A 27,814-nucleotide genomic window follows, 5' to 3' on the forward strand; every position below is an offset into this window, starting at 1 on the left:
GGGAGCGGGACCCGCGGGGCCGGAGCGGCCGCGGCGGCCGGAGCGGGCCGGGAGCAGGTAGGGACCCGCCGCGGGGAGCCGGGCCGGGCCGGGCCGTCCGCCCCCGCCCCGTGCGCCCCTCGGCCCGCGCCTCCGCCGGGCCCCCTCGCGGCCTCTCGGCACCGCGCTGCGCTTCCGCGCCCGCTCCTCCGGCCCTCGGGCTCTCTCGCGCTGCCCCACCGGCCGCGGTGCTGCGGCCGCCGGGGGTGGGGTTGTCCTCCCAGCCCGGGCATGGAGGGGCGCTGGGGGCACGTGGGCTGCGTGGGCACCTGGGTCGTTCTCACCGCGCCTTCTGGTGGAGCGGCCTCGCGGCTCGGAAAGCTGCGGCCGTGCCCGTGCACCGCGGGCTGTCACTCTCCAGCACGGGAGCGGTGATGCCGCGGTGAGGGGCAGCCTGGTGGGTCTCGTAGGGAAAGGGGGACCCCCAGAGCTGCGTCTTCCCCGGCTGTCCCTGCCTGAGCATCTTCTGGAAGAAGTTTCTTCCTCTTCTCACTCCAGTCGCTGCCCGTCCCTCAGCACTGCGAGTACTGGAGCAGGGGTGAACTGGTGCTGACCTCACCGGGGAGCGGAGGTCTGCCGCGTTCTCAGCACCTTCCGAAGGTGCAGCTTTGGCAATGACCCCTTGGTAGTGCCGCTGCTGATCCTGTCCTCAGTGCGGTCCGACTTCTGAGCTCTGCTGCCTTTCTGCTGTTGGAAGTTCTGCCCCCGGCGTGATCCTTAGATATCTCGTTCTCCTTGCAGAGTGCCCAGGACGCTTTAAGTTGTGTAATACACTGCAAGTAACATCTGTTTTCAGGCTTTTCAAGTTTCCGTGACTTTCAGTTTTGTCCGAAGTAGCTTGTTCACCCCTGGCCTCTTCCATTGCTGTTCTGTTGTTACCTACACAAAAAGCCTGGAAGAGTTTGTAGATGCAAGATTTGTAGTTTTTTTGGAAGCTTTGCCAAATTCTGTACTGTGCTGAGAGACGTCACCATCATCCCCCTCATCTTGACTCACTCTTCTGGCTGCAAGTCATGCTCAGCATCATGTTCAAATGTGTCCTGTGTGTTTTCAGAGCCCTCTGTAGCACAGTTAAAGCCCACATCTCTGAGCTGCCTTATTTTGCTGTTTGTTTCCTGACATCCACTGCTTTGCCAAGGACAAGTTTCAGTTCTCCTTCCAGCCTCTCTCAGTGCCCCTTTTCCCTGATGCCTGGCGCCCACTCTGTTGCTGTTCCACTTAGAGTGACATCAAAAACTTTAAATGTACATCATGGCAGGAGGAACTGAGCGGTACGGGAGAGGAAGAGTGCGATACCTACAGAGTACCAGGTGTGGTAGCTGCTCACAGCATCTCCGTTCAGCATGCAGCAGTGGTATTGGTACAGGGGGTGGCTGTTCCGATGGACTTTGCAGTGGCGATGATGTATGCTTAGGTGGGGCACCCAGAATTCTGCATAGCACTTCACTGGTAACTGATAATTTCCTAAAAGTATTTTCCTAATCATCTTGTAGTGGTTGCTCAACCCTGGCTCTGAGTGACACATCTTTTACTTTTCCTTCTCAGGAGCACTGAGAGACTCTGCAGGGCATAGGTCCACATGATATCAAATATCAACAGAGTCTCTCCTAGGCTATTTAATTTCTCTGGAGATAACAGGCAGCACCGAACAGGAGTGAAGGGAGGCCAAAGAGCAAAACTTCCAATTCAAACTGGAGTTTGATGTTTCTGGACTCCTTATTCAACAACCAAAGCACTGTAGGGAGCTTCTACCCAAAATCATAGAATCACAGAATGGTCAGGTTGGAAGTGACTGTGTAGATCATCCAGTTCTGCAGCAGGTTGGTTGCCCCACTCCAGATCAGGGCCCTATCCATCCTATCCTTGATCACCTCAGGGGTAAAGCACCCACTGCTCTCTGGGCATCAGTGGCAGGGCCTCACCTCCCTCTGACTGATAAATTTCCTCCTGACATCTAACTTAAATCTCCCCTCCTCTAGTCGAAAGCTGTTTCCTCTTGTCCTGTTGCTATCAGATTGTGTAGTAAGTCCTCCTGCCTGTAAGCTCTCTGCAAGTACTGGAAGGCCACAGTGAGTCCTCACTTCTTAAGACTGAACAAGCCCAGCTGAACTGAAAAATACTCTTCAGAGTGCAAAGTGCTGAAGTGTCGAGGAATGTCTTTGTATCCCTAGTTCAACCTGCTTTGGATATGTACTCGATATACAGTGACTAATTTTGTGATCGTGCATTACTACCTACCTGCAGCAGCCCAGCCACATGTACTGCCCAGCAGTACTGCTGCTTGGATTTTGTCTGGTCCTGACTTTAAGCTGTATCAATTGTTGTCTGTCTGCCACGTGGCAAGAGAGGCAAATGTGTGCTTTGGGGTGGGAGAAGACAGGGCTTGGTAATGGTGTGTGCAGCTGCTCAGTGCAGCCTGGCTAGGATTTGGGAAGTTCTTATCTCCTAAGCTGATGTTCTGACCTTTTGCGTGCGTGCTTAGGTCCACAAGGCTATACATGAAGTATCCATCACAGTGTCCGTGCTCACATGTTTTGGCAAGGTGTTCTGTTTTGCATTAACAATTGATGGTGTGCTCCAGTTTCCAAATGACTTTCATTTGCTTGCCATCTGGCCCAACACGAGCTCTTCTTCCTTCTTCCCCAGCCCACGCCTGCCCCACGAACCCTGCCAGCCCACACTGAGCCATGTCCCACTGAGGGGCAGGTGACTGTGCTGTGACAGGCAGTGTTCAGCTGGAGGGAAAAAACATGGTCTGAATGACCTGTGTGGTACGTGCAGAGCTCCTGTGTCAAATACTGCTGCATGTGGGACGTCAGTAGTTGCTTATGCAGCCATTGTTCCAGGAGGTCCTTGTTCCGGAGAGCTCGATGACAAGTGTATTTATTGTCATGATTTTTGGATGTCAAGTCACAAAGGAAATGAAGCCTTCATTTTTTTTAAAGTGAGAAGATTCTTCCTCTTGAGATCCAGATGGTGTCTGTGTGAAGTTCAGCTGGGGGCTCCTTAGGATCTGCAGAGATGATCAGAGCATCCTAGTGAGGGGCTGCAGCAGTCAGCCCATGTCTGGTGGCGGAAGACTCCTCTGTGCACCACCAAGGCTGGTTTTGCCCTGCTTGTCTGTTCTGTCGGGGCTGGTGGGTCTGGCTCAGCAGTTTGCCTTAGTCCCTGCATTGGCACCATCTCCAGGGCCTCGCTCAATGGGGTATTGTTTCTCCCACCCAGGAATGTGCAGGCAAGCAGAGACCTCCGGCAGCTCGCAGAGCAATGCATTCTGTGCAGCGCTGAGGGAGTGACTACAGTTGATGGCACAGCTCCGAGGACTCACGTGTGCAGTCTGGGTATGCTCCTGTGAACAATGCCTTGTCCCTGGGGCATGCAGCAGATCTCTTGCAGAGCAGGCAGAGGGGCATCTCCATTTCTGGGCGTGGATTGCATCTTCTGTGGACAAGCACTGGGTTACCATGAGCAGGAAGAAGTGTGAAATAGCATAGTTAAAATGCATGACAGTTTTCAACTATTAAAAAATAAATAAAAAATCAGTGGTGGTATTTGTTAATATTCCTTAATTGCTCTGTGACGAAGTTGGCTTTCATGTATTTTTGGGAATTAGACTCCTTACTGCTAGGCAAACTCTTCAGTTTTTAAAAGAGCGAGACATCAGCTGCACAAGAACATACTTGTTCCTTGTGCAAGCCACCTGTGCATGTGGAAGCCTGCACTGCATTTCTTTTGTTTGGAGATATGTTCGTTTCTTGGTTACTGCCCTGATGAGCTGTGCTATAGCACTGCCCATACCCAGCCCTGACAGCACTGTGTCTGAGAAGCTGAGAAGTATTATGTCAAGGAGAACAGGTAGGCACAGTGCCTAAGGATTTGTGTTCTTTTGCTTTTTTATTGCTTTTATCTCATCACCTGAACAGCACTTTGGGAATGTCACTGGATTAGCTGTTTCTGAGTCACTGTGGTCTCTTCTTTTACTGTAATACTGTTGGTAATCAACCTACAGTGGTCTATCATGTTGCTGTCTTACCTTCTGAGAGCCCCAAATCCTTGCTTCAGCATGTTTCAGCAAAAACAGAGAAGAAAGAACTCCTGTTTCTAAGGTACAGAAACTCATTAGAAATTAATTTACTCATCCTTGCCATTGAAAAGAGTCAAAAAGTGGATCTGTATCACTGTCTTCAGTAGATTTGCTTCTATGGAAGTGATGGCACCTTGAGGAAGTGCACAACAGTGGTCATTGTTCTGTTGGTGAGCCCTTTATTTTGAGAAGGCCCTATCCAACCACAAAGAAGCGAAGTTGTCTGAGTCAGTGTGTAAATGCCTCCTCTTGGCTGCTGTGGGGTGATTCTGCCTGCTCTGAAGGTCTCACAGCAATCTTGTAACTGAGCTAATGGCTCTCATTTCATTCCAGTCTGTCCTTTCATCAGCCCACAGTGGATCAGACGTACTCCAGAGCTAATGGCATGAAGGGCTGGGCTGTCTTCCACGAAGGTGATATGTGCTGAGACTGCATGGGGAAGGCAGGGAGCGGTGATTAATGCCCTGGGAATTCACCTTGCCTCGCTACACAGTGCCCAGTAGTGTCAGGGTGCCAGGAACATGTTACCTGCTGTGCTCAGAATCAGGCAGCGAGACACAGACTGTGTGTTCTCAGTGGGGTGAGCTTGCTGCTGCGTTGCAGCTTCATACTTGCACAGTGAGGCTCTCTTTGGATGTGGGTCTGCTGCTAGGTGGAGGCAGTGGTCTTGTCCTGCTGCAAACTCTGCTGCCATCTGCACCCCTGACCTCTGCCAAGATGCAGTCCCAGCGCTTGCTTGGTTTGGAGGAGCAGTCCCTCCCTGTGGCAGGGGGATTGCCCATCTGGAGGTGAGAGGGGATGGCTCCCAGCCAGCAGTCAGATCGTGACTCACTGCAGTCTCAGGCGGAGCCTGGCTCTCCTTGCATTGTACTCTTCCTGCGGGAGCCTCTGCACAAGCTGCTGCTGGATGTTTGTTCTCGCCAGGCCGCCCTGGAATGGAGCTGGGAGAAGCTCATGTCCACCGTTAAAGCTGAGGAGCTGGGCTGTGCAGGTTTCCAGTCTGGAAGATTCCAGGACACTTCCTTCTGTAGGTGAGGGTTTGGAGAAAATGTCAGTCATCACTCTGTGGAGAAAGACAATGCCAAGACCATGGAAAACATAATATTTTGTGTTCTAATCATGTTGTGGAGTGAGCTAACCCTGCAAGACTGATCTCAAACACATCTAGACTTGTACAGAAAAGGAGAGCAAACAGCCCTGTTTTCGGAGGTATTTCACAGTCCCTTGCTGGAGAGGACTCTTTCCAGGTGCTGGCTGTGGACCTTCAGTGAGCTGGGACATGTTTCCCCAGTAGCTCCAGCTGTATGGGTTTACGCTCCCTGCCATCTGGCTGGTGAGATGCTGATCTGGTGCTGTATGCAGAGCAATTCTAGAGACAGATGTGCAGAAGCAGTATCAAATATTTTTTTGTCAGGGGTGGCCATTGCCATCAGTGATCTGCATGGACTTGTCAGAAGTCCCCAGCAATTTCACAGGAGAGTTTGTGCTCTGGCACTTAGTGAGCATCCCATCCCCTACCTTCTTTCCAAAGTCAGTGGGTGACTGCTGCAACGTGAAAGTGTCTTAGTGTCAGTACTTAAACTGGTCTCCATTGTAACTGCAGTTAATGGGTACATGGAAGTTGGTGCCTGCTCCTCTCAATCCTCTCTCATTTGAAACAGAGTCCCCAGAGCTCATGGCAGATACTTCTAGGACCCTGAGCTCAGCCATGTGACATAGCCACTACAACTCATTGCAAGGCTGCTTTCTTGTCTTTAGCATTTCCGAGCTCATTGATGACCCTTCCATCTTTTTCCCTACTTCACATGGTCATGCTTGTAATACTGTTGCTTTTTCTGCCTCAGTAGGTTCCTGCTATCCCGAACTGCGGCTCTTTGTGCTCCCAGTTCACTGCAGTCCATTCATCTCTTTTTGGTGGCACAGCACTGTTGGGGCTGGATATTGGGCTCTTTGTTTGTTCAGACAGCACAACACTGACCGTGGTGGGGCTGTGCCCCAAGGAGCTCACGTGCTTGGAGTAGAGCAGCGTAAGGGTGCTGGGCTGGAGCAGAGGTGCGGTGGTGGCAGTGTGTGGGCATGGCTGGGGCGGGAGGGATGTGGTTCTACAGAGCACAAGACCCACTTTGTTCCCAGGAGGTGAGTCGGCCTGGATAAACAGAGCAGTCCCGTCAGCAGAAAGCATTTCCCTGGCTGGATCCCCTGCTGGCACTCCTGGTGGAAGTTTGCTGTACCTCTGTAGCAGGGCTGTGTTTCTGCTCTGTGTCTGCTAGTGTTCCTGACTCACCAAAGCTTAGGGGCTGCACAGGGCTGTCTGTGCACAGTGTGCCTTGCTGTGTTGTCACCATGGTGTGGGAGGACAGCAGCAGGGTTCTGGCTCTGCAGCTGCTTTAAGGGAAGGGGCAGATTTTCTCCATGCGGGACATGGCCCACAGTCCTCTGTGAAAAGGGGATTTCAGCCTCATTCCCAGGGCCTCAGAGAGGGTCTTGCGTCCTTCAGCCTGGCACTGGCCATGGTTCCAGGGACAAGAGCTCATGCAAGCAGTGTGCACGGGGAGGGGTTGCATTTGCCCAGCCTGCCAGAGGGGACTGGGTGAGCAGTGATGTCTGCTGCATGCCTGAAGAGGCCCCAGCAGGCTCTGGGTCTGCCCTGGTGTCAGGGAAGCATGGAGCTTCCTCCTCTCCTCTCACTTCCTTCCTGACAATAATTCAGTCCCAGATTTTCTTGCAGTTTCTCTCCCTGGTACTGCACAAACACGTCCCAGCAGAGGTAGCTGCAGGGGCTGCACAAGGCAGGTTGGACTGCTAGAGAACCCCCATCCTGTGGCAGCAAGGTCTGAGGCCCAAGGAGGGGTTCAGTGAGCTCAGAACAAGACCCTCTCACAGTATCCCTGCCTTTTGCGCTTGGGAAGGGCTTCCCTTTCTGAAGTGTGATTACTTTGGGTGTTTCTTGCTGCTAACGGACTTCTTGCTGTGTTTCAGCCATAGGTCTGCTTGCAAGCTCCCCGCAATGGAGGCTGGCTCTGTGGTACGAGCGGTCTTCGATTTCTGTCCCAGTGTTTCTGAGGAGCTGCCCCTCTTTGTGGGTGACGTCATTGAGGTGCTGGATGTGGTGGATGAGTTCTGGCTGCTCGGCAAAAAGGAAGGCGTCACAGGTAAGAGCTGGAAGTGCCCACACCTGGTCCCTTAGAACCACACTTCCTGCTCTGGGCATCTTCCCTGGCCTTCACTCTGCCAGTGGGGTATGCATTTTACTAAATCTCTCACTGGACTTCACTTGGGACTGAGGATGCAGGTTCCCTGCTACTGCTCTCCTGCCAGCCACACCTTCAGTGTTCAGACAGCTCAGCTGTTTTTTGAGAGGTCAGTGTTGTGTCACTCCTCGAGACAGGAGCTTCATAACACTAGGTGCTAGCTGCATCCTTTATAGTGGGACAGCCCATTTCCTGGCTAGTTTATGTGCTGACCTGCTGTGACACTGGAAGGGGAAAGGAAACAGATGCAACTGAGAGTGGAAATGCCAAGTGATCTTGTCAGATCAAGTCAGTGGGAGACTCCATGTCCTCTGTGGAGCCCTCTGACTCAGCCCTGCTTCCTCCTTTCTGCTTTAAAACACTTTCCCAAACAAGCTGCCATCAATATCTGTGTGCCTAAAGTAGTGTGCATGTCTGTTAAACTTTTGGATAAGTGTGAGAAACTTTGTAAGCATCAAAATGCTCTCAGTGAAACACTGAAAGTCTCATCCTGTTTTAAGCAGCCCTTTCTCGTATTTATACTGATGTTAAAAAGACACAAGCTCTCAGTGAGATGAAAACCAGGCCACTTCAAAGCATAAGCAAAACTTCTTCCTCAGCATGAGGGGAGTGCTGCGCTTCCAGGCCTGGCCTTGAAGATGGGGCTGCCTTGCAGCAGCAGTCTGGGCTCTGCTACCAGCTGTGGACTGTCAGACGCCTGTCTCTGGGTAAAACAAAGATGGACAGGAGCAAAGGTGGAGAGGAGGGATTTTCTCCTGTGCTCCACTTAGCTGATAAATGGCACTGAGTGAATGCACGCCTGATCCTGCTGCTGCTGAAGTCGCTGGGTACAAATTTCTTCTGCAGAAATCACCCACAGCTGCTTCACCGCTGTTTCTCCCAGTGTAACTGACACACTCATTCTCAACAAGATGAAGCTCTGAAGGAACAACAAACAGATGTATACCGTAACTCAGAGATAAAGAAACACACTGAAGTCAAGCTGCACGTTTTTAGTGACCTTTTAACTCAAAACCCACTTACATTCCTGCTTTTCCTTGGAACAGCTGTTGCAGTTTTCTGCCCAGTTTCTAAGCTAAAGTTTCAGGGGATTGAAAAAGCGCTTTTTAGTAGAAGCTGTGGAAGTGCTGCAGCCTACCAATAATAATACTTAATACTCTATGGGGAATAATTAATGTAGCTCCATGATTTCCTTCCTAACACTCTTAGGTTGTTTCCATGTACACTGCAGGAAACTACGACATGGAAAAAGAGAGGGAGTTAGTTAAAACTGTAAGGGAGGCCACTGAAACTGGAAGCCTGTGTGCTGTTGGTTCCACCTCAGGTTAATGACAGCAGGTGGGAAACTGCCTAATCCCAGCTGAAAGTGCTGAGTGTCTTCACTATGATGTCTCCAAGTTTTACTGAAGAACGTAAACATCATATTTAGTGGACATCATGAGTGAATGCTGGAAGTGCTGCTAGCCCATATTCCATCATTTCTCCCTGCTACGAATTGTAAAATACTGGAATGACATTTGTAGTGGGCTTTGCACTGTGGTCTGCTATATCCAGTGATCCTGGGACTGAAATCAGTAGCTGGGTAATGTCCTCAAATAGCCAACAAGGGTACATGGCCCTGCTTGCCTGTGGCCAGCTCAGTTTAGCTGGGCATCCAGCAGTGGGTGCCATGGTGAAATAGCTGCATGAGGCGATAAAATGGGGAAGGTCCTTGGAGCCTCAGCAGTGCTGGAGCTGTAGCAGAGCCTCTGGATCACAGGCCTGGCCTTCCCAAGTTTGGTATCGTGACTTCAGTGCTGAAGCTGTGCTGGGGCCAAGCCTTACCGAGTGAGGAGCACAAGGTGGATGTGCCCTGTCAAAAGGCACTGGTCTTGTGGTCTAGCACTACTGGATCTTTGTCCTTGTCATGGCCCTAAGTGGGGAATCAAGCAGCAAAAGAGGAGAAAACGTGGTATGTCTGTTCCCAGGAACTTAGTACTATCCTGTTCTGCTTCCCAGACCCATTCCTCTTCCTTCATGCTGTTGATGTGCCCTGGATAGCTGTGGGTACAGCATTTTCCTTTATCAAGAGGAAGAGATCCCAGGGTCTGGAAGTTGTGGTGGGCTACAGGAAGGACTCACTGCTGACAGCTGCTTCTCATTTCAGGGCAGTTTCCTAGCAGCTTTGTGGTATCTGTGGATATTCCCCTTCTGAAGCAGGGAGAGAAGCTGTTTGTTTGTACCAGTGACTTCACGTCTCAAGAGCCAGGGAGCTTGTCATTGCAGAGAGGTAATCTCCATTCTCTTCCTTTGCTTTGCATCTCACAGCCCTCTCCCCTTCCTACAGAAGCATAGGGTGAGTCTAGTTGCAGTGTTATGCCTAGAGTGTCAGGAAAAAGTTTCCTGACATTCCATGGCATGGGTCATGTCAGATCCATTTTTTTGTGTGTGTTCTTGCTACCCTTCAATACCAATTCCTTATGGTCTGTTGTTAACCTTGAAACTTCAAATACTAGGGTTGTGTGGTTATGGTAGGCTTACAGCTGCCATTTAATTGCCCTCCCATCCCCAAATCCTAGATGTGTTTGAGAGGGCATGGGGGAGAATCAAGCTGTAAACCAACTTAACAGTTTAGCAGTGAGAAAATCATGGAGCTAAAACCATGAATCTTAATTATATGTGTGCATGAGGCTGCTGATGCTTCATGCCTCACCTCCAGTCTGTGCTCTCATGCACCCTCAGAACACACTGTGCTTTGTGTGGGGTCCCACACCTTACCCACAGCCAGTAAGGCCACAGAAAGGCAGGAACAAGAATTGAGAAGCAATCAGGAGGGCAGTTTTGAACTGGTGTTTCTCATTCCCTGCAGGAGACCTGGTGGTCCTGGGAGGTAACCTGGCCTCCAGCTGGCTCCAGGGCCGAAGCAGCTGGGGTTCCAAGGGCTTTTTTCCTTCATCATGTGTGCGGGAGTTGTGCCTTTCTGTTCGGAGCCGACAGCTGTCCCACAGCTCTCTCCTGGACATGCCTGCATATTCACTGGGCCAAGCCCGGGCCTTGATGGGCCTTTCTGCTCAGCTGGAGGAGGAACTGGACTTCAGAGAAGGGGATGTGATTAACATCATTGGCATACCAGAGCCTGGCTGGTTTGAGGGGGAGCTCCGAGGCCGCAGGGGCATTTTCCCAGAGGGTTTTGTGGAGCTGCTTACTCCTCTGAGAGCAGCGGGAACCTCAGAGGATCAAGAGCCTGCAGGGACTTGTGACACCAATGGGACAGTTCCCACCAAGCAGGAGGAGGACATCAGAGAGGACAAAGGGCAGGAGCCAAGGAGCACCTATGGTGTTGCCCTGTACCAGTTCCAAGCCTTGGAGTCAGAGGAACTGGATTTTGATGTGGGTGACAGGATTCGGATTGTGGGCATTCTGGAGGATGGCTGGCTAGAGGGGGAGCTGAGGGGGAAACGTGGTATCTTCCCACACAGATTTGTGAGACTGGAGGCCTCCGACCCTTGCAGGGAAAAAATGGGTGTTGGTGATCCCCAGGCTGGAGGCAGCTGTGAAGTGACTATCCATCAAGACTCAGAGAATACCTGCTCCAAAGTTCTTCCTTTGCCAGGGAAAGACAGCTGGGACAAGGAGTATGGTTCGGTTGCACATCCTGAGCCTGAAACTGTTGTGTCTCACATGGCAGGGGGATCTGAGGCTCCTTTGGGCACTGATTTGAGGCAGTGTCAGGTATTTCCTGACACAGAACTCCAGGGACCACATCCCAAAGCCACAGCAGATACCCTCCCCTTCAAATGTGCAAAGTCAATCAATGGCCTCACCTCTACTCAGCTGCCTCCAGAGCAGAGCAGTAAGCCTGGCCAAGCAGGTGCATTGGAGCCTCCAGCCCTGCCTGAGCATGATGGAGGCAGACCCACTGTGCCCTCACAGGCTCCTTGCTCTCAACCAAACACTTGTGGAAGCCAGGCCATTTCTCCTCCTAACAGCTGTGCAGCTTCAGAGCCCCAGGAGAACCAGAGCAGCATCCAGGACCTGGATGGTTGCGTAGACGATCAACAAAAGTCCAAACCTTGTTCCTCTAGCTGGGGAGGCGCCCATATGGGCCTGGACACGTGGTCTGGGAGCGCGGGTGAATGCTCCTCACTGGCAGCACAAGGGGACAGTGGCACGGACCTTGACTCCAAACTGACAGAGCAGCTGGTGCAGTTTGAGAAGAGCCTGTCGAGTACCAGTGCTGAGCAGGACAAGGTCTCTCGACACTTCTCTATCTTGGACTATAGCTCTGAGAAGGACATTGTTCGTGGGTCTCCCAAGTGTGTCCCACACGCCAAGCTGTCAGAAAGGAGGAAAGCCCTGAGACCACCCCCTCCTCGGCCCAGCACCCTTGCAACAACTCCCATACCCAAAGGCCGATCTCTGTCATTCTCAGTGAAGCCCTCCCGGCCCGCTCCCCGGCCTCCATCAAGCATTCAGCGGAGGAGCGTGGTCCCTTCACAGCTGCAGCCCAGTGTAGCAGAGCAGCGCGTGGAGGAAAGCCATGAGGATGCAACGCAGACAGGATCAGCTTCCCCCTGCTCCATCCTGCTGATGAGGATGGGAGAGGTGGAGCGAGACCTGGAGGCTTACAGGAAGACCCATGCTGAACTCAGCTTGCTGCTGGAGGAGCAGCAGGACGAGCTGGTGAGAGCAGAGACCTTGGAGAACCTTGATTTCTGTGACTCCAACATCGAGAGCCTCAGTGCGGAGCTGCAGGAGCTGAGAGGTGAGTACAGCAGCATGGGATTGAGGTTCATTGGGACAGCTGTCCCCTCCCAAGTACACACACCTCTTGAGCCACCCTTCTTTAATTCTTGATTTGGGTTGTTCTTGTAAACATTGTGGTGCTACAAATCATGATTCAGCTTTATTCTGGGAGGAGAGAGTTGCCTGGTTTACATGGGCACATTTGGGCTCTGAATACCCTAAGATATGATAATGTTAAGATCAGTGCTGTTAACTCTGTTATACTTGGTAATACAGTAGACAAAGTGGAAACAGGACCACATACATCTCCCACAGTCCCTTTTCCCCAGCTTCTCCAAAGAGCTTTTACAGTGCACTTCTGTTCCCCAAACCCACAGTGTGCAGGAAATGTGGGCACTGCGTGCGGGAGGTGGAGTGAAATGCCAGCTCCTGTCTTGGGATTACTCACTCTGACTTCATTGCCTTCAGCCTCCCACCACTTAATCAGCACTGTGGAGTCCAGGCACTCTGCTGCAGGATCATGTCTGATGCACAGCACGTGGGAATGAAAGATGATATCAGTGCATGGGGTGACCCACAGCCTCCACATCAGTGGAGTGCAAGAAGGATGCTTAGTAGATAGGAGGTTTGAAGCTAGGAAAAGGCAAATCAAGGATGGATCTCTGGGAAATTTTCTGGTGGGATGGATCTTTCTGGGAAATGTCTCCTGCTGTCCCATTGCTTCCTGACAGAGGGAGGGAGGTCCTGCTGAACCCATGCTCTGTTGGTTACTCAAACTGAAAGTTTTAGACAGGAACTAAGGCCCTGGCTGAGACATTCTGCCCACTGAGTTAGCCCTATGGTAATCCCAGGGGATTTTTTTACCCCTTCAAGAAACCTGAGGGTTTGGAAGTAGCTTCTTTAATTCTATAGTAAATATGTGCTCTACCTAAGGGCATGAAGTAGGGCTGGCATAATCTTAGGAGAAACTCAACTCCTCTGTGTGTCAAAAGAAAAGCAGAAAGCATGTGTTTTTCTAAAGCATGTTTTAAATCTGCAGGTTCCTTCTTTTGCATGTCTTGTACGCTTGAGATTGTGCTAAAGATTAGACCAGCACAGGATTAGTGCTCACCCTCCTGCACTTGGAGCAGGAGAGTCTTGGGTTTGTTTCTGCCTTTCTGCGGCTGGCAGTATGGAGCATGGGTTGTATGTACCTAACAAAGCTGCAAGAAGCTGGATGTGGGTGATATCTGTGGACTCTCATGCTCTCTGTCCAGGGCATGTTGTGGTCACCTCTTGTTTTTTCAGTTCTGTGTTTGGGATGTGGAAAACTGGGGATTTGCTGAGCACTGTAGTTCAGGGAGTTATAGGAGCACAGGTTTCTTTGGCCCCCTAGAAGCTCCTGTTGTATGTTGCAAATGACTGTACTCCATAACCCAGACCATCCCTTTTGGTCTATTCCTTGGCTCTGCCCCAATGCTGGTTGCCTCCTGCTCTTCCCAGGAGCTGTGGGTGAGGGCTGGGAGAAAGATGGCTCAGCACCAGGTTAGAAGCAAAGCCAGAAGTCTTTGGTTTCTCTTTTAGCTGGCAGGAATGTGGAGGCAGGAGAAAGAGACCTGTACCCAGTATCTGCTGTGTGGCTCCCATGGTCTCACACACACCTTTCCCTTCCCTGGGGAGGTTGGTCTTAGGGCACAGCCTCCTCGTGCCCCATTGCTCTCGTTTTCCATGCCTCCAAGTGGCCCATGAGGAGGCTGCAGGCTCTGACAAAGCAGCGGAGCCGGTTTGGGCAGTGGGAGCCTGCTCCTAACTGGTTACTGATTAGCTTGGGCAGCAGGTGGAGGAGGCTGGGGCTGGCAGTGATTGGGCATTCGCCTCTTCCTACCCTTGCTGGCTGGTTTCAGGAAGCACTGCCTGCATTGCGTTGCACCTTGGAAGGAAGCACCAGGGCAGAGAGAGAAGAGGCGTCAGCCCCGATGTGGGCTTGGGGAGTTGCATCCCAGCAGGACAATGTGCTCTTACCCTGGGACAGAACATGGCACAAAGAACCCTAGGCAGGAGCCCCGGCTCCTCAGCTGGGAATATGAAGATTGTGCTGTGAGAGGGGACGTTGCAGGCCTGCACGGTGAGGGTTGCTGGAATGAGAGACCCAGGGTGAAGAGGGGAGCAGACAGAGGCTGGGATGGTGACAGAAGAGGGGAAGGCATCTCTGTGGATGAATGGAGCATGAACGGAGACTGTGAAGGCTTTTGGAAGGCGGATAACCAGTACATGGACTACAGGAAAGCAGACAACGTTTGGAAAGGCAAAAGCCAATTTACAGAGGACAGAAATTGTGGGGTGAATGAGAGGGAGGGTGTTCAATACAGAGGCTGCAATCCTGAGGTGGGAGAAGGGCGGTACAGAGGGGACAGAGGGCCTGGGGAGGGCAAAGAAGGGGGAAGGCGGTGCAGAGAGGGCAGAGGCCCCAGAGAGTACGGGGAAAGGACAAGGTGGCATAAAGAGGACAGAGATCCTAGGGACTACAATGAGGGTGGAAGATATCGTGGGGAAAGGGAAAGGCAATGTAGGCAGGACAGGGGATGTAGGGAGGAGGGAAGGCAGTATAGAGAAGATGGAGGTTATCAAGTATGTAGGGAAAGGAAAAAGTGGTATAGAGAGGTTGGAGGCTCTGGGGAATTTAGAGAGCAAGAAAGGCAGTATGTAAACATCAGAGATCTGGAGGAGCATGAAGATCTTGAGCAGCACAGGCAGCTGAAAGGTCGTGTCACAGACTGCAGTGATCTGGCTGGAGGTCATGGACCTCGCTTGTTGACATCCTGGTCCTCAGGAGACAGCAGCACCAGCCTGGGGTCAGACCCCTGCTGCAGACAGTCAGGGACACAGGACATGGGCTGCAATGGCCGTGGGGAGCCAGAAGGAGCAGAGCACTCGAGGGTCCGCACGGGCCGGCCGGACTGGAGCCACATCTGGGAGCAGGAGGCCAAGAAAGAGAGCAGGACGGGCTCCTCGCTGCAGAGAAACAGTTTGTACAGGAGGACGGCTCCCAGCACCCTGCGGCACTCAGAATTTGTACAGACCAGGAAGGAGAAGCAAGGTATGTAGAGAAATGCTTGGGAGGTGCCGGTGTGGTGGCCCTGGGCGTTCCTTCACCCTGCCCTAGTGCTGAGGCAGCGGGGTCCTGCAGGAAAGCCTGGGAATGCACACAACTTTGTGGGATTAGGTCTCTCGTTGCAAGGTGGTGGGGTCTGGGTGGAGCAAGTGAAGGAGCCCTTTGTGTTGGGCAGATGTGTGTCTGAGGACCTGTTTGCAGCTGTACCCTTTCTGTTGGCATCTATCTCAGGCATCCATATGTGTGCTGTCCTTGGAGGAGGTTGGAGTGCAGAGAACAGCATGATGGTGCAGCAGCGACCCAGGCAGCAGGGCTGCAGGCTGTGGCTGGCTATCAGTTTACAGTGAAATTTGTTCTCTCGAGGTATTTGATTCAGCAGGCTCTGGAGTCTGCATTTCTGCACCCTGTTGGTAGGGTGAGACTTTGTTCAGTCACGTCCCCAGGGCAAGGGAGCGGTTTTGTGGTGCCAGGATGTTCAAAGGGCAGCAGGGAAGCTAGGAGAGGCTGTGAGCAGAGCTCTGCAAGGCTCAGAATGGGGCATGGGCTGCCTGCAGGAGCTGAATCTGAAGAAAAAAGCAGATAAATCCCAGCTGGGCCTGGGGAACTCTCCAGTGCAGCCCAGTGACAGCTCCTTGGTTAAAACAAGTCTGAGATGAGATTCAGATGTGCCTGCCCAGTGCTCCAAGGAGGGATACCTCCTGTCATGGTCATGCTCACTCTCACTCTCGTATGTTTTTTGATGGGAAGAAACAGAATATTTACCATATATTTCTGTCTTTTTTCATCATACTTACCAAGAATTTTACTCTCTGTCCTTACTAGTGGGTTTAGATCATTAAAAGGGTTTCTCCTGTCCTGAGTGGAAATAAAATTGGATAATAAAGTAGCACTTTATTCCTTCATTTAAAACTGAAATTTGAATTCTTCTTATTATTATCTGTCTTGATATCTCCCTTCTCATTTTTGTGTGCTTTAAAGCTCCTGGCATTTATTTTGTTTTTCTATATCCATTCATCTGTTTACATTTGCTGCTTTTGCTGAAGCACAGACCCATCGTTATTGTTCTCTTTGACTGCCTAACAGTGTTTGTTTGGATTATCTGCTTAAAATATCCTTTTAAAGGCCTTTTGCTTTCCTTTTTTTTTCTTTTTTTCCTGTTGGTATTTTTGCTCTCTGACATTTTTATTGGTGCTCTGCTCAACTTTGGAGTGGATGGTAGAGGAGAGAAGCACAGCCAGGAAGTGTGTGGGTCCCATCTGCCTTAAGGGCAGCTGGGAGGGGGCTCTCCTAGGGCTCCTCACCAGTCAGTGAGCATCTTGTGAGCCCTCTGCCCCACCAAGGCTCAGGCATGTGCATTGCTGCAGTTCCTCCTGGCCAGAAGACCTCAGAAGGAACCAGTGGATTCCAGGTGAGGCAGCTTTGAGATGAATCCTGGTAGTGCTGGAGAAGTGCCCCAGTCTGTTCCTCTTCAGCTCATCCTTAGGGTTTGGATTTCTTTCACTGCTTCGTGGGAGAAGTAAAATACTCAGTATATTTAGTCTGTTGTTTTCAGAGCAGTGGATGTATTCTGTTATGGGCTTACTATCTAAATCCAGAGTGAGTTTTCACCCTAGCCAGATCCTGCTCTTGGCAGGGAGCTCAGCCTTTCCCACAGATTAATTATTCCCCGCCCTAGTTTCATCCCCTCTTGCTAGGCAGTAACCCCTCCCCTCCCAGCGTCCACATACTTCAAATATTTGCAGCTGGTTTGCTTTGTCCTGAGTCACTGCTTGGCTGTGCTGAGCCGTGAGCCCAAGGCTGGGCTTTTCTTGCAGGCACAAAATCAGAGGCTAGTGCTGAGTGAGGCTGCACAGGGCTTGTCCTCAGCACTGGGGCTCCTTGAGCTCGGCCTGGGAGCTGTCTCCTCTTTGTCAGGGCAGGACCAGCTCCAGCTGCAGCAGCCGATGGATGGCACAGCCCTCCCTGGACCAGGTTAGCAGTGGGAGCACAGTGTGACGGGGGATGCTGGCAGGTGAGCCTTGATGAGAAGCGTGTGATGGACATGAATCCTGTTGGATCTAGTGCACGTGAATTAACTCCCAGAGTGAAGCAGGGTAAGCAGCTCTAGCTGTGTGTGCACTGGCAGCTTGGGTTGCAAGAGCTGGCTTTTTGTTGATGGGAGGATTGTGGGTGAGCTTCTGAGCTGAGCAGCATGTGTTGTTATGGCCTCCTGTGTGTCAGCACCAGCAGCTCTGGTGGGAGACCAACAAAGCATGTCAAAGCAACACTGAGTTAATTTTGAAGCACCAAAGGGAGTAGAAAAAAGTTGTTCAAGATTTAAATTTAGGAGTACGAATTGCTGAGCTCTTGCAGGTGCTTCAAATGAGCAAAACTTGAGTCTCTAAGAGTTGTGGTTGAGAACGGTGTGTTTGGAAGAGTATTTCTGAATGCTCTTTCAGCATCTGTGTCATGGGTAAACACAAACTGGTCACTGGATTGGAATTTGGTGGCTTCATTAAAAATACCAGTTGCATTCCTGCAAACTAACGGGGACCAGTCCAGCTGTGGGGTGCCTTGAGGGCCTGTTGGTTTGGGCAGGGAGATAATGTCCAAACAGAAGATCTGTGGAGTGAAATGGGGATCTGTTTAAAAGCTGTTTATTAGAAGACCAAAACCCACAGTTGTGAAAGAATGTGAGTTTAGTTAAATGCTGAATGAGATTCATTTATGGAATGCTGCAATTAGACATAGAGAAATGTGGAACAAGCAGGAAGAAAAGCACTCGGTGGCAGTCATCAGAAATGGTCTGAAATACAAAAGAGAGAGTTTTTAAATACATCAGAAACAGGTTGTAAGAAACATAGATGAAGTGGAATTATAAAGTATTAAAAACAAGTTCTGTGTTTTGAGTCTTTGAGCTCTGAGTGTTTGAGGAAGCGGGTAAGCATTCTGAGTTTGTGGCTGGAGGAGGGTGCTGGGCTGGTGACCAACAGCAAGAGTCATCAGAGAGCTGGCTGCAGCATTGCAGTGTTTTTCAGTATGTCTTGAGATATTCAGAAAGAGCAAGAAAGCCAGAGGGGAATTAATATGAGTGTTCAGAAATCACAGGCAAAATAATGGAAACATTGACAGTGTAAGTGGGTGGATCTGGCTGACAGCTTCACCAGGTCAGGCAGGCCGCCTTGATGGCCTTTATGTGCTGAAAACTCAGGCAGGGAAGGTTTTTCCTTCCTTCCCCCAGTGTGGGATTTGAGACTTGCGTAGAAAGGTGTCGGAGCTGGAAGTCTCAGGAGCATCAGGCCCTTGCCCTCTCTCGGTCTTGCCCAGGGTTTGCTGGTCAGAGCATGGGGAGCAGCTGCAGGGCCAGGGATCCCCAGTTCCTCTCTCTGAGCTGGAACCGGAGCAGGACGTGGGTGCAGAGAGGGATTTCCCTGCTTGAGGCAGGGCTGAGTGTGCTGTGCCTGGTGCCCAGCCCCACAGAGCTAGAGCCAAGCTGTGCAGCACTGAGCTGCTGGGAATGCCGGCAGCAAGGATCCAGGGACCTGCGTAGCCTAAGCAGGGGCATCCCTGCAGTCATGGACTCCTGCAGCCACCAAATGGCTGTGGCTGAACGCACAGCACGATCGTTTGGCCATACAGTGAAGCCTGGGACGTCTTGCTTGAGGTTTCATCTGGGTGGTTGTCATTTTGCACGTGGATACGTGCACAATTCAGATATTTGGTTGTGGTAAATTTAATCTTCCCCGTTTAATCTTGAATCAAATTTAACCTTTCCCAGGAGCTGGGTTTGATTTTTGTGGCTTCCTTCATTCTACATCTCACTGATTTGTTTCTCTGCTGCATGGCTGTTGTTGAATGCAGTCCTTTTCACAACTTCATGGGCAACTCTCTGTGCTTTGTCAGGTCATTAAGGATGGTATCAGCTCACACGCCCACCTGCCCTTGGTTTCACTCACCTGTTCTACATTCAAATTAACACCTTCCTGCTTCTCCCATGTTGCTCTCCTGCTTGTTCTTTCCTGCCAAACAAATGCCATCCCTTGAACAAACATCTAACATAACTCACTTGCTGTTTCTGTTTTCTTGCTCTCTGGGAGCTGCTAGCTGCAGACCCCATTATCAAAGTGTTTCTTTGTCGCTTCTGATCCTTTTCTTTCATTTCCCTGCAGGCACTATGTCTGGGGCAGCATATTTGTAGAGGACACTGCAGGTAGGGCCCAGTCTGCGACCCAGGCTTTGCAGATGCTGTGGAATTGCAAGCAGTAAATGTAAAACCCTGCAAAAATATTTGTACAAATATTACAGCTGGGGTCCTGCCCACGACTGATGAAATCCCTGTGTGACACAGAGCAGCTGGGGTTGTGTGGGAGTTGATGGGCATTTGTCACATCGGCCATTAGCCTAAAAATCATGTATCAGAGGCAGGCTGGGTGAGCTGCAGGCGGGTGCCAGCATTGCAGAACAGCAGTGCAATGTGGGGGAGCTGAGTTTGTGGGCCAGAGCCTGGCTGAGAGGGCAGTCTGGCTGAGTATGGGGAGCTGGTGCTCTATTTCGGGGCCAGAGGGCACATGCTTTCAGCAGCAAGCAGGTGGAGCAGAAAGTTGCTGGGGCCCAGGAATCTGCTGGGATAAAATGTCTCTGAACCTGAATGAAAACAAGAAGGGGCTGGGCTGGCCGAGGAGCTGCAGGTGGGACAGAAAACCAGGAGGAAAGCCAGCAGCCTGACTCTGGGACAGAGAGGATGAGGACGTAAGCCGCAGGCATGCCCCAAGCCTGCAACACGGCTTGCACTGCACTGCACTGCCTGCCTGCAGAGGTTTGCCAGAAGCTGTTGCAAGGGCATGGTGACCTCAGCCTGGGGCTGTCTCTGAGCTGTGCTGGGGACACGGAGTTCCCGTGGTACCACTGCTGTCAGCGTGGGGTGCACGCAGCCACCCCGTGCCTTTGTCACTGTGTGTGCCTTCACTGCCTGCCCACTGTGCACAGCCTCACCAGGGCTCAGGCCTGCTGCGGGACATGGGTCCTGGCCACCTCCACCCGACTTGTGATCCTCCCAGCTGCCAGCGATGGCTCCCCCAACCCCGCACAGCGCTTCTGGTCACGCTCCAGCTCCAGGCTTTGCTGCCTGCAGCCCCATTGTGGGTGCCTGGAGGCCTTTTCGGCTATTCAGATGGAAATGCCCCGGAGCTGGAGAATGGAGACCCTGTTCCCAGCCCCAGGGGAGGGGACAGCAGCCAGGCCCTAGCCGGGCTGGGAGGGCAGCAAGGTTAGGGGAGGGGTAGGAGCAGTGAGCATCAGGGTGTTGGGGCCCGGGTGGTCTCACAGCCTGCAGCACGTTTTGTGTGGCTGCCAGGAGGAGCCTGGAGGTGGCTGGGGAGTAGTTGGACTATCCCTGTGTGCAGAAGGCAGCTCAGGCTTCTGGTACTCTGAGGCTTGGGGCAGAGAGGAGCTGGCTGTAAGCTCTCCTTGACCTGCAGCACTCAGCGCTGTGGGGCCCCAGTGCAGTGTACTGGTACTGATGATTAAGGCATGCTCTGGGAGCAGTCCTGCTAGCCCTGCTCTCTGACCATCATGTTTGGTCATCTCAAAGGTGCTACATTGCCTCCTGTCCTTGTGCAAGAGTTGGGCCAGATGACACTGGGTAATGTTATCTTTCTTGTCTTTCTTGCAGAGATGACCTTCCTGTCCTCTCAGACACCATCCCTGGAGACATCCTCATCTGCCACTGAGAGCCCTGAGCACAGGATGCTGGAAAAGAGGTCCAAGGTTATTGAGGAGCTGCTCCAGACAGAGAGGGACTACATCCGAGACCTGGAGATGTGTGTGGAAAGGATCATGTTGCCCCTTCAGCAGGCACAGGTAGAAGCATAGGAGAAGGCTGTGAGGTGGTGCTGGTGGGGTGGAGTGAAGATACTGAGTCTGCTTTGTTCTTGAAGCCCGGGGACATTCAGCTACTCTAGGGGCAACAGGGTGGTTTTTGCTGCTCCTCGCAGTCAGAGAAATAACCCATCCATTTTGTGATTTGTTCTCACTGTTGCTGAGAACAAGAAACCTAGCAGCAAGTGTCACAGATTCATTTCCTAGGATAGGATCTGTTGTTCCTATTTGTTTGGTTTGTGGGTTAATATAATTGTCTGGAAAAAGAAAATACAGGGTCTTGGCATGGTGATGGAATTGATGGGAAGAAAGGGAGTGTCAGTGCACTCCAGAATGAGGGAGTGAATGCAGAAATCACTGTGTGGGAGCAGGTTGTACTGAGTGGCTGCTGGCGAGCTGAGGGCTGACGGCAGGTTGCAGGAAGGCAAGGGTAGGAGTTCCTATTGTCTGTCTGGGGCATGCTCTTCCATCCAGGACTTCTCTCTTCCATTTCTCCAGGTTCTGAATGTAGACTTTGAGGGTCTTTTTGGAAACATTCAAGTGGTAATTAGCTTCTCCAAGCAGCTGCTGTCCACCTTGGAGGCTTCAAATTCCATCGGTATGAACTCTTCTGTTGCCTTTTCTGAGCAGACTCGGATGAGATTTGCTAGTGGGGTGTTAGGACAGGACAGTGTAAATGATGGATAAGAGAATTTCCTCCCCGTTGGTCCCTGTCAGTACTCATCAGCCCAGCAGCAAGGCTGTGTTACTGCATTGAGAAGACAATGCATTGAGAAACACATTGTCTATAGACTTCTCTGACTCCTTTCTTAAAGCGAGCCCCCCTCCTCATACCTGCACTGCCAGCTTTCACTTCTCAGGCCCAGGGCATCCTGTACCTTTGCTGTCCCTGTGTGACACTGCCAGTGACAGTCATCTTCTGGAAAACTGGAACAGTTGAGGTATCTCTGCTAGTGGCTTCTGGAGCTCCTATAGGGCTCTTCAACTGATTAAACTGTCCTGTCCCCTCAAAGTTTGAGCAAACGTGTCCTGTTGAGTTATGATAAATGGCTTCAGCCTCAATAGACCTTTCATGCACTGTTGCCATTTCTGTCCCCACCTGCTGCCACCACTCAGCCTGCAGTGACAGGGAAGCGCGAAGGATGTGTGGGCATGGAGAGTGGCACTTTGAGTGCTGTGGTAGCACTGTCCTCTCAAGTTGTGGGTGTGATACGGAGTCACAGGGGATCTCACCATGAATGCACCATGGCTGTTGGAAACAATAGGGATACTGGAAAAACTGAAGTCCTGCTTTGCTGCTGTATGCAGGGTCGGTGTTCCTGGCACAGCGTGCAGAGCTGGAGAACGTTTACAGGGTGTATTGCCAGAACCACGATGAGGCCATTGCACTGCTGGAAACCTATGAGAAGGATGAGAAAATCCAGAAGCTACTTGTGGACCTGCTGGATAGCCTCAGGTTGGAAACTCTTGACTGTGGTGGCCACCAAGCTGGGTTAGAGGGTTCACTCTCCAGCATCCCTGATACTCTGCCAGCAGCGCTCAGACAGTTCAGCTGGTGACAGAACTGGGGCTAGCTGTGCCACCATTCAGGTGACAAGACTCCAGGTTCAAATTAAAAGGGCTTTTGTTTCAGTGATACTCTGCTGCCCCACAGGACATGTGCGGGGATGCCTGTAGGGCCACCAAAGCATGGAGAAGGTGGCATGTCCTGGATTGAGGGTTCCTATTCCCCAAGTCCTTTGCCACTACAACAGCAAAGGAGCGAGCCATTTAGTCTGGCTCAGCAATTGCCATGGCTCTGGAACAGGGCTGCCATGGCAGCGTTACTGCAGGAGGGGGCAAAACTGCTGACTGTGGGAATGCACACCTGTCACACTGTTAACCTGTTGCTTTTCTTTGCTTTTTGGCACTCTTCTGGCCATCAGGAGCCTGTACAGTGAGTGGTAAGTGCCTCCTTCTTGTTAGTCCACGCTTATCTGTCTTGGCCTGGCTGCTCCCTTGTGGCACACCTCCCACCACCAGCTCAGTGCATGTCTGGGTGCCCCACTAGTGCATCTTGGACTATACAGGCAGATGGTGAGGGGGGGGTTGTGGGCTGAAAATGGATTTGGGGAGCCATCAGGCATAAGCAGGCAGGAGAGCCCTGTGCTTGCTGCAGGGCTGAACATGGTCAGTCTGCCCTGTGTTGCAGGTCAGGTCTGGCAGTCGGGTGATGGGGACAGCCTGAGGCAAGTGGAGGTCTGGTATCTTTTAGGCTCTGTCTGCGTGGGGTTTCACAGAGGGTCTGGTGATGGAGAGAATCCTGTCTGGGATCCTGGGAAGGGTGTGAGCAAGATCTGGAAACGTGGGGTTGATTGAGGTTACTATGAGTGTGGGAGTGCCGTGGGTTTGGAGGTCTAGGTGGCCTGACTTAGCAAGTACAGTAGTTTTGGATGTGTTAGTCCTCTGGATGTGGTTGGGGTTGGTTCAAGGAATCAGACTTTGCACAGTAGAGCTGTTTTGAAATCTGGTGCATCTTCTTTGTCCCGACTCCCCAGGGGCTGCACAAACTACGTTAACCTGGGCTCCTTCCTCATCAAGCCAGTGCAAAGGGTGATGCGGTACCCCCTGCTGCTGATGGAGCTGCTGAGTGCCACCCCTGAATCTCACCCTGACAAGGCACCGCTCACAGCTGCTGTCCTTGCAGTCAAAGAAATCAATGTCAACATCAACGAGTATAAGCGTCGGAAGGACCTCGGTGAGGAGCTGAGGAGGGAGTGCATTGACATTGGAGTCTTGTAGCTGCAGGAGCATGAAGGGAATCTGTCCCAGTAGACTGTGATCTGAGCAGCAGTGTAGAAGAATTGCATTTGAAAAGCTACATGTGAGATGCAATACACATCTGTATCTATGTATCTGGGGTATCTGTATACAGAACAGAATTACAGAGCTGTTGGTTGGAAGGGCCCAGGATGTGAGCTCACCCTGTGGATTATAAGCTGTAGTTTTCCCAGATCTTTTCTGATCTGGGGAACCCTAGCTGGGCATAGTATCTAACTACAGCTTCTCTGGGGCTGAACAGAGAGAGAAAATGTTATGCTAATACTACGCACAACACTGTGAAAAAGTTTGAATGTTTCATCCACAAAATGCAAGATATATCCAGAGCCAAACAAGGGAGTTACAGGTGGTGCAGTGCTGGATTTTTTGAGGTGATAAATGATAGGCTACAATACAAAACAATATTATGTGACACATGGAACACTTGGGATTACACAGGCTTAGGGAAGAGCCAGCAAGACAAGTGCTGATGAGGCTCTGTAAGACACAGACGTGCTGCTAAGTTTTCTAATTTCTACATCAATTTCTGTAGTGCTTAAATATCGGAAAGGGGATGAGGATAGCCTCATGGAGAAGATCTCGAAGCTCAACATCCACTCCATCATCAAGAAGTCCAACCGTGTGAGCAGCCACCTCAAACATCTCACAGGCTTTGCACCACAGGTAATGTGCATCAGCTGCCAAGTGCACTTACACCCCATGATGTTTGAGGAGATGGTGGTACCTGCTGACTTCCCACATCCCTTCCTTGATGGGTGGTTCTGATTCAGGCGAGCAAGGCAGTGAGCTTAGGGTCTGAACCACCTGTCTCTGTTCTCCAGCTTGTGGGTGAGAGGCCCCACATCTTTTACTCTGGGAGGTGCCAGAGTCCTGTGTTGCCTCCCTTGAGCCTTTTTCTCTCACAGCTGAAGGATGAAGCCTTTGAGGAGATAGAGAAAAATTTCCGGATGCAGGAGCGGTTGATCAAGTCCTTCATCAGGGACCTTTCACTCTACCTGCAGCATGTTCGGGTGAGTCTGGATATGATGCCACTTAACAGTGCCTCTGCCCTCAGCCCTGCCTGGGTATTAGCTGCTGGGCGTTTGGGCTGTCCTGGAAACTTGAGCCTGCTCTGGGAGCTCTGTTCTCCTGGGGAGCAAGTGTGATGTGCTGACTGCTTGTCCCTGGTGCAGGAGTCTGCCTGCATGAAGGCAGTAGCAGCAGACAGCATGTGGGACCTGTGCATGGAGAAAGGCAGAGAGGACCTGGAACAGTTCCTGAAAGTGAACCGACTCATCAGCGACCAGCTGTTCTCCAACTTTGTGAGTGAGGCTGCATTGTTGTGTGCTGCAGGCACCCCCTGGGGCCCTCCCACCCATGATTGGCCGTGCAGGTGACACAGCCTGGGAGAGGTGCAAGCATCCATACTCTTGCTTCCTGAAATCTTTGGTGGCTGTGGGTTTTGGCTGTGCCTTGAGCATATCTGTTAGGTACACGTTTGTCTTCAGTCATACCTGGAGTGTTACAGCCTTCTGGTCCTTTGTGTAGTATCTCCCACGCTGGCACATGTCTGTAGGATATTCAGTGTAATGCGTGTTGGAAAGGACCTCTAGAGTTCTGGTAGGATGGTATTGGGAGTATGGACAGTGTGCTGTTATGGAGAAGTTGTGTACCAGAGGGTGGGCTGCTGGTATTCTCAGCTTGATAGAAGAGAGCACCTGATTTCACCTTCTCCCTGCATCTCTACCCACCAGAAAGAGCGGACAGAGCGGCTGGTGAGCTCACCCCTGAACCAGCTGCTGAGCATGTTTGTAGGGCCCCACAAGCTGGTGCAGAAACGCTTTGACAAGCTCCTTGACTTCCACAACTGCACAGAGCGAGCGGAAAAGCTAAAGGACAAGCGAACACTGGAGGAGCTGCAGTCGGCCCGCAACAACTACGAGGCCCTCAATGCCCAGCTGCTGGACGAGCTGCCCAAGTTCCTGTACTTAGCCAAGGAGCTGTTTGCCAGCTGCGTGCAGAGCTTTGCTGAGGTGCACTGTGACTTCATGAGCCAGGCCCTGGAGGAGCTGAGACCTCTGCTGTCGGTGGGTTCCTGGATCACAGCCAACACTTCAGGCTCAGTGCAGTGATCTCTGCACAGGGCAGACCCTGTCTGATGGGGCACTAGCACGATAGCTACATTCACCAACATTCACCTAACTGCTCTGGTCCTGCTCTGGTTCCAGTTGCTGAAGCCATCTGAACAGGAGGGGAACCTCATTGCCGTCTTCCAGGAGAAGCATGGTCAAGTCCTTCAGCAGCTTCAGACCATCACCTTCTTCCCAGAGTCGCAGGCAGTTCCCAGGAAGCCTTTTGAGAGAAAGACCGTGGAGCGTCAGTCTGCCCGGCGGCAGCTGCTCGGTGCCTTGGTGAGTCACACGTGTACCCCATGTCAGGGCCCATTGGCATCCTGGAATGGCCACTCATGCTTTCCTTGTTGCTCTGCAGCCCACCTATGTCATGCAGTCCAATGACACCCGAGCAGCTCTCCTGGCCCGCTATCCCCCTGACAGTCTCTTCCAGGCAGATCGCAATTTCAATGCTGCCCAAGACCTGGATGTCTCACTGCTGGAGGGAGACATTGTGGGAGTCATCAAGAAGAAGGATCCCATGGGCAGCCAGAATCGCTGGCTTATAGACAACGGGGGTAGGTGGCTATGTTCTTTCCCCTCGGTGCTTGCTGCATTTCTCCTCTGTTTCTCCTGATCTTCGATCTGAGCTCCTTTCCTCTTCCTCTCTGCAGTGACCAAAGGCTTCGTGTACAGCTCCTTTTTGAAGCCCTACAACCCACGCCGCAGCCAGTCAGATGTCTCAGTGGGCAGCCACTCTTCCAATGAGTCTGAGCAAAGCAGCTCTTCTCCCCACAGCAGTGCCACGCTGACCTTCAGCCCCAGCAAGGCGGTCGTGGCCTTCACTCCTAAACCCTCCCAGGACTCTGCCTCACTGGGAGACCTGTGCCACTCTCCGCAGTCGCCCTCAGAGATGGACTCACCAAGCTCTGGTGACAGGACAGCCCCGCAGGAGGCCGTAATGGTGACATCTCCACGCCACTACAGCCGGCCTGAGGCAGGCTACAGCTCCAGCCCTCGCAATGGGCACCCCACCAAAGCACATCTTAGGTCTGCATCCTTGGTGGAGGACAGAGACTCCGGGCTTGAGAGCGGCGAGTCAGAAGGCAACCAGGTGAGCCCTGAGGTAGCTGGGGTTGGGGGTGCGAGAGCTGAAACCCTCACTTGAGCAGGGGCTGAGCATGCTCTGTAGGCATGAAATGTGAGGTTGGGACTTCTCTGTCCCAGTGTGATGGGCCCAGAACAAGAATGCAAGTGGGAGTGGATGGATGGGGACAGCTCTGGCAGAGGCTGGGCTGGGTCTGCCGCTGGGACACAAGCCAAAACTCAGCGCTGTGTCTTGGTTTTCAGCAAATCTCAGTGCACATCCTTTGTTGTGTAGTACTGGGGCCATGCTGTGTGCCTGTCCAACTGACACCTCCTTTTGCCCAGCAGGTCTATTATGCTCTCTACACGTTCAAAGGACGAAACACCAATGAGCTGAGCGTGTCAGCTAACCAGAGACTCAGGATCCTGCAGTTTGAAGACGTCACAGGCAATCGGGAGTGGTGGCTGGCCGAAGCACATGGCAAGCAGGGCTATGTGCCCTCCAGCTACATTCGGAAGACAGAGTACACATGAGGCCCCACCCTGTGCCATATGCCTACCAGGACTGCCCAGGGCCCATAGCCTCCACTGCTTGCCCTAAGGGGCCAAGGCTGTGTCATGGGAAAGAGGGAAGGTGGGCTGGCAGAGCAGGCACTTTGCTTAAAGGCATGGACCAGCTGCAGTCCCCCTGTGCTGTTTTATCCTCCAGCTAGGAGCAGAGTGGGCTGTTGCCCAAGGTCGAATGGCTCAACTAAGGCTGAGGAAGCTACTG

The 27,814-nt window shown here is 51.9% G+C and overlaps 1 protein-coding gene across 2 annotated transcripts; it reads left to right on the top strand.

Moving 5' to 3' along the window:
• The first annotated feature begins 24 nt into the window (after positions 1 to 24).
• On the top strand, positions 25 to 27,576 carry DNMBP (dynamin binding protein). Of its 2 annotated transcripts, XM_065746960.1 has the most exons (17): positions 25 to 57; positions 7,103 to 7,275; positions 9,521 to 9,643; positions 10,223 to 12,118; positions 20,841 to 21,028; positions 21,545 to 21,644; positions 22,355 to 22,502; positions 22,972 to 22,989; positions 23,584 to 23,783; positions 24,399 to 24,529; positions 24,772 to 24,876; positions 25,039 to 25,167; positions 25,600 to 25,932; positions 26,074 to 26,256; positions 26,336 to 26,534; positions 26,631 to 27,070; positions 27,391 to 27,576. In XM_065746960.1, exons 2-17 carry the CDS (start codon positions 7,131 to 7,133, stop codon positions 27,574 to 27,576), a joined length of 4,524 nt encoding a protein of 1,507 aa, XP_065603032.1. In that variant the 5' UTR covers positions 25 to 57; positions 7,103 to 7,130. The 2 variants fall into 2 exon arrangements, with proteins under 2 accessions (XP_065603032.1, XP_065603034.1); XM_065746962.1 differs by lacking the exons at positions 25 to 57; positions 7,103 to 7,275; positions 9,521 to 9,643; positions 10,223 to 12,118 and adding an exon at positions 13,802 to 15,175.
• The last annotated feature ends 238 nt before the right edge of the window (positions 27,577 to 27,814 follow it).

Source organism: Cyrtonyx montezumae, unplaced genomic scaffold (genome assembly GCF_038088225.1).
Source record: "Cyrtonyx montezumae isolate F1298 unplaced genomic scaffold, pur_monq_1.0 scaffold_4, whole genome shotgun sequence".
Classification (NCBI taxonomy): Eukaryota; Metazoa; Chordata; class Aves; order Galliformes; family Odontophoridae; genus Cyrtonyx; species Cyrtonyx montezumae.

Bases quoted from the DNA above. Each gene is read 5' to 3' on its own strand.
- DNMBP (XM_065746960.1), top strand. From the start codon at position 7,131: ATGGAGGCTGGCTCTGTGGTACGAGCGGTCTTCGATTTCTGTCCCAGT. The intron at 12,119-20,840 runs GTGAGTACAGCA...TCTTTCTTGCAG, and splicing joins GGAGCTGCAGGAGCTGAGAG to AGATGACCTTCCTGTCCTCT. The intron at 25,933-26,073 runs GTGGGTTCCTGG...CTCTGGTTCCAG, and splicing joins AGCTGAGACCTCTGCTGTCG to TTGCTGAAGCCATCTGAACA.